The sequence below is a fragment of the Arachis duranensis genome, chromosome 3 (assembly GCF_000817695.3).
Source record: "Arachis duranensis cultivar V14167 chromosome 3, aradu.V14167.gnm2.J7QH, whole genome shotgun sequence".
Classification (NCBI taxonomy): domain Eukaryota; kingdom Viridiplantae; phylum Streptophyta; class Magnoliopsida; order Fabales; family Fabaceae; genus Arachis; species Arachis duranensis.
This window is the reverse complement of record NC_029774.3, coordinates 61,995,282-62,001,499: the sequence shown is the minus strand read 5'-3', so window position 1 is coordinate 62,001,499 and position 6,218 is coordinate 61,995,282. Positions and strand designations below refer to the sequence as shown.

Sequence of the window (6,218 nt, the reverse complement as noted above, 5' to 3'; positions counted from 1 at the left end):
TATAAGGTGGCGGATAAGTCCTCTACCTTGGCAAGGTTAGCCTTTCCTCATCTCCTTTGTCACCTCTGTTATTCAGTTGGAGTTGACATAGAGGGAGACATCCCCATTGATGAGGACAAGCCCATCACTAAGAAGAGGATGGAGCAAACAAGAGACCCTTCTCATCATCAAATCCCTGAGATGCCTCAAGGGATGCACTTTCCTCCACAAAACTATTGGGAGCAACTAAACACCTCCCTAGGAAAATTGAGTTCCAACATGGGACAACTAAGGGTGGAGCACCAAGAACATTCCATCCTCCTCCATGAAATTAGAGAAGACCAAAGAATCATGAGAGAGGAGCAACAAAGACAAGGAAGAGACATTGAGGAGCTCAAGCACTCCATAGGATCTTCAAGAGGAAGAACAAGCCGCCATCACTAAGACAGAGTGCTTTGGGCCACGGCCAAGACTCAATAAGTAGCTGTGTTCAAGAATCATCATACTTAACTAGGAGAATCAATGACACTATCTGGATTCTGAGTTCCTAAAGAAGCCAATTATTCTGAAGGGTTAAGTATGATTTTGGTCCCTAACGTAGGGGCCAAAAATCGATTTCGTCCCTCGGCTTTTTTTCGCTTCAAAAAGGTCCCTGAGGTTCCGGTTTGTTTTAAAATCGTCCTTTGCCACCAAAAATAAATTTTTAATATGAAAATGCCCTTGATGGTTGGTATTACTTCCCGCGAAAGAAAATTTTCCTTTCCCAAGCCACGCTTTGCCTGAGAGTAGGACCCCAGAGTGTAACGTTTGTGTGAAACGATTGTGCGAAACCCTTGGAAGGCCTTCCTGCGACGTCCGGCGTTGGTAGCTTGAGAGAGGTTGCCGGAAAACTTCCTGGGTCGTTAAGTTGGCTTCGTCCCACAAAAATCCCTTGGCGAGGTAAGCATTATGTGAATATAATGTCTCGATTCTTAATAGGGTTTGAATTGATTGTAGTTGTTGTTGTTCATATTTGGTTGACTAAGTCCATGTGTTGATTAATAGGGGTTTTCGGGAAGGAGATGGCGCTCTTCAACATGCGGGTGCACCATGGAGGGTTATTTGGATATGAAAATGGTGTGCTCAAGTACCTGAAGGGTCAATGTACAGTTGTGGAGGACATTGACGGCGATCGGTGGAGTGTGTTTGAGGCATACGAGGAACTAAGACAGCTTGGATATATGAAATCCAACATTTCTGCGTTATGGTACAAAGACCCGACTGAGGATGATTATGAGCGTCACTCGAAGCTGTTGGTAGGTGACACAGAGGCAATTGAAATGTCTACCATAGCAGGGAAGAGAGGCTTTGTTGATCTGTTTGTGGTGTATGAGGTTGAGGATGCGGAGGGATTTCTGGAGGTGGGTTTTCTGGACGTGGGGGGAGAGAAGGTAGGTGGCCAGAGTGAGAAACCCTTGGGTGGTGGTATGGATTTAGTGGTGTTCGAAGGCAATGTAGATAACAGTGATGGAGCTAGGGTTGCTGGTGAACATGAATGCGAGAATAAGGATGGTGGAGTGGAATTAGGCCAAGAGGGACGTGAGGCGGTTAGTGATGATGTTAGCAGTGGTGAAGACAGTGATGACCCAACATACTTGCCATCTAATGAAGAGGAAAACAGTGTGGAAGACATCCACTTCACTGACAGTGATGAAGTGTACCACTATGAAAGTGGATTCAGTGAAGATAATGCTGTGCCAAAGGACTGTAATGTGGAGAAGGGCAAAAAGGTTGTCACAAGTGACTTGGATGATGAGGATGCAGTTGACAGTGATGAATTGGAGCAGGACCATGTAATTGGAGGAGCAGGGATGGGTGCTGATGATGGGGAGTATGATGCTGAGGAGGGGGGGCAGAGGTTTCCAGTGCACAAGACACAAAAGGACATGGGAAAGTACCAATGGAAGGTGGGTACATTGTATGAATCTCGGCAAGAGTTCAAGGATACAGTGGCGGCCTATGCAGTCAACACAGCTAGGAACATTAAATTCAAGAAGTGCGACTTGGTGAGGGTCCGAGCTGTTTGTCAGAAAGGTTGCCCCTTTTGGTTATATGCACACAGGGTCGGTGAGGAGTCTACTTGGCAACTAAGAAGCATGAATCTTCAACATTCTTGCATGCAGACACACCGGGTTGGGATTATGCACAGCAAATGGTTGGGTAGCCAGTTTAAGAAAAGAGTTGAATCCAACCCAAAGATCAAGGTGAAGGAGCTGGTTGCAAAGGCTCACAAAAAATGGAACCTGACCGTTACAAAGACAATGGCAGCTAATTCAAAACAGGAGGCTTTGAGTCAGATACAGGGCGCCTTTAGGGAGCAGTACAAGCGATTAAACGACTACTGCCATGAACTCCTAAGAACAAACCCAGGTTCGACAGTGATTCTGAAGGTAATTCGATCACCAGATTTTGCTCAAGAGCGACAGAACGCAGAACTGATGAACTATTGTGTTTTCCAAAGAATGTATGTATGCTTTGATGCTCGCAAGAAAAGTTTTCAACACTGCAGAAGGTTCATTGGGCTGGACGGTTGCTTCTTGAAAACCCCTCAAGGTGGTCAACTGTTGACTGCAGTCGGAAGAGACCTAAATGACCAGATTCTTCCAATTGCATATGCGGTTGTTGAGGCGGAGACTAAGGACTCCTGGGTATGGTTTCTGCGTCACCTGTCCGATGACTTAGGCCCACACAATCTTGCAAAGTGCACATTTATGTCTGATCAGCAAAAGGTAACTCACCATATATAAGCCTATGCATGTTGCCCTTGAATACATTTATAAATGAACTAACAATTTGAAATCTTACCTTCTTGAAAACAGGGCTTATTGCCGGCGTTTGAAGAGGTCATTCCAGGGGTGGATAACAGGTTCTGTGTTAGACATCTCTATAGCAACTTCAGGAAGAAGTTTCCTGGTTTAGAGCTAAAGAACAAGATGTGGAGGTGTGCTAAAGCAAGTCATTGGCAGAGCTGGGAGAAGGAGATGAAAAATTTGCGAGTTCGAAATGAGGGAGCATTTAGACATCTGAATAGCATTCCACCAAGGTTCTGATCAAGATCCAGGTTTACCTTCCTATCTAAATGTGATAGTCTTGTTAATAATATGAGTGAGAGTTTCAATGCTGTGTTAGTAGAAGCAAGAGAGAAACCAATTGTGAGCATGTTAGAGGATATTAGGGTTTATATGATGACTAGATGGGCTGCAAATAGGGAAAGGGTTCTTAATTATCCAGGAAACATTATGCCAATTATTAGGAAGAAATTAGAAAAACGGGCAAGCTTAGCTAGGGACTGGAGGCCTTATTGGTCATCTGCTGGCAACCACGAGGTAATGTGTGGTCTAGATAAGTATGTTGTGGATCTTGCTGCTGGTGAATGTTCTTGCAGGAAATGGCAAATGAGTGGGATTCCTTGTCCTCATGCCATCAGCTGCATCACCTTCAAAGGCCTTAATTTGGAGTCATACGTGGATGACTGCTACAAGAAAGAGGCCTACATCAGGTGCTACCAGGAGGTGATACACCCTGTAAACGGCCCGGAGCTATGGGAGAGGACTCAATATGATGATGTCATCCCACCTCCATACAGGAGGCCAAGCCACAGACCGGTGAAGAAGAGGAAAAGAGGGGCTGCAGATGAAGACAATAGAAGCCAGACTCATGTGTCACGGAGGGGAGAAGTCTAAAGATGCTCAAATTATGGTGGAGTTGGTCACAAGAAGAGCGGCTGCAGGCAGCCTAAGAAGAGGGTAAGAGGGGTTGTGACATGCTATTCTAGGGTTCAACTACCATTATTTAAGCCATCTATATAATTTAACTACTGTATGATATGTGTGTAACTTTCTCTATGCTTTACATTTTCATTGTAGGCCCAAACTTCAACCAAAAGAGCCAACAAGAATGCACCTAAGCTGGCACCTGGTCAGACAGTTTTGGGAGGGAGAAACAGGAATACTACACTATCACCACCCAATTTTCCAGCATCTCATACCAGGAAAACCCCTACAAGGCCCAAGAAACGTAAAGCCCGGCCCACCACAGAAGCACTTAAGCCCAAGAAAGCTTCCACCAAGCCCAAGAAAGCTTCCACTCAGCCCAACACCGTGGCCCAGCCCAACAACAACCCTGCATCTGCTGCAACCTCCACCAGCAACAAACAGCCTCCTAGCCAGCCATCTGTGAGGAAGAGGCCCTTTTCTGTCATTCAATGCAGTGCACCTCATCTACCCCTGCAAAAGTTGAGGTTGATGGCCAAGTTACCCCCATCTCAGTGGGGAAATCTTTAGGATTTGAGTGTGGAATATTTTGTGACTTTTGTATTGATGACTTGCAAGCAGTGTTTTTAGTCTTGCTACTTTATTTTGGTATTAAGTGCCTTAGGACACTTGAAATGTTGCTTCTCTGTTTTTTGGTTTGAGAACTGTGTTTTGGTATTAAGTTCTTGAGGAAACTTGAACTGTTGCTTCTCTGTTTTTTGGTTTGATAACTGTAATTCTGTTATTAAGTTCCTGAGGAAACTTGAAGTATTGCTTCTCTGTTTTTTGGTTTGAGAACTGTATTTTGGCATTAAGTTCCTGAGAGAACTTGAAGTGTTGCTTCTCTGTTTTTTGGTACTAGGCATGTGAAGGCAACCACAAAATATTTTTGTATGTTTTAACTACTCATCAAATGAAATATTCCATTACTAATTATCCAAATTTCAGATCTTGTATTGAATGCTTTTCTTCTTTGCTCATAAACTATTTTTACATTACAAAATAACAAAACTCCACCATTAAAGAAGGTGACAATTTGGGCAACAGTAAACAACACTTTCCTTCATTAATTCAAACAGTTTCATTAATTCAAACAGTTTCAAAGATACTACAACCCTAAACCATTGTAACATCACAGAATACTCTCAAACTCTACCCACACAACACAGGAAACCTCATAACATTCCCTACCAAATCATCTATAACCTAAGTGCATTCCATTTGGGTGCTTTAACTTGTAATAATTCTGCAGGAATAAGAACAAAAATCCCACCCACCCAGCAATACATAGAGCAGCCACAACCCAAAGCTTCGTCTCCAGCTCCTTCAATCTTGCCTTCAACTTCGTTATCTTCCTCCTATTTCTTGCAAATTCAACCTCTTCGTGAACACCACCAGGTTCCGGATCTGCCCATCTGAAGAAATCACACCCATCCTGAACCTAATAGGAGCCATAGAAACATATGAAGAAATCCCAAATTCTCAGACCCACAATAGCAAAATAGGAAGAACACTTTACCTTATAGTATACACAACCCCAGAATCTTCGTCCAGGGTTATCCTTTGTCGATGAAGTTCGCAAAATCGGCCTCTCACCATGGCCACAAAGAAACTCCTTTGCATCTGAACGAAAACGTGAGGCTCTTGAGCTCTGGGAAGCCATGGACGCCACTGTCTCCTGAACCCTAGCCGTCCACCTTCAGCAGCATCTCCCGTCGTTACTCCTCCCTCCCCTGCACTTCAGATTCGTTCACTTTCTTGATTTAATCCTTCTATTATTATTTATTTATATTAATTAACGTTTCCCATTTCCGTTAAAACGGTCATATCTAAACCTAACGACCACAGGGGCAAAATCGTCCGAGGGACGATTTTAAAACAAACCGGAACATCAGGGACCTTTTTGAAGCGAAAAAAAGCCGAGGGACGAAATCAATTTTTGGCCCCTACGTTAGGGACCAAAATCATACTTAACCCTATTCTGAATTTCAAAGGATAGAGTGAGATGCCAAAACTATTCAGAGGCAAAAAGCTAAAAGCCCCGCTCATCTAATTAATACTGATCTTCATAGATGTTTTTGGAATTCATTGCATATTCTCTTCTTTTTATCTTGTTTAATTTTCAGTTGCTTGAGGACAAGCAACAATTTAAGTTTGGTGTTGTGATGAGCGGATAATTTGTACGCTTTTTGGCATTGTTTTTAGTATGTTTTTAGTATGTTTTAGTTAGTTTTTAGTATATTTTTATTAGTTTTTAGTTAAAATTCACTTTTCTAGACTTTACTATGAGTTTGTGTGTTTTTCTGTGATTTCAGGTATTTTCTGGCTGAAATTAAGGGACCTGAGCAAAAATCTGATTCAGAGACTGAAAAGGACTGCAGATGCTGTTGGATTCTGACCTCCCTGCACTCAAAGTGGATTTTCTGGAGCTACAGAAGCCCAATTGGC

General features: G+C 43.1%; 1 protein-coding gene across 1 annotated transcript; it reads right to left on the bottom strand.

Moving 5' to 3' along the window:
• Positions 1-4,965: 4,965 nt before the first annotated feature.
• LOC107479387 (uncharacterized) lies at positions 4,966-5,433 on the bottom strand. The gene is made up of 2 exons (XM_016099528.1): positions 5,290-5,433; positions 4,966-5,211 (listed from the first exon to the last, which is right to left on the bottom strand). The coding sequence occupies exons 1-2, from the start codon at positions 5,431-5,433 to the stop codon at positions 4,966-4,968; spliced, it is 390 nt and encodes a 129-aa protein (XP_015955014.1).
• Positions 5,434-6,218: the final 785 nt, after the last annotated feature.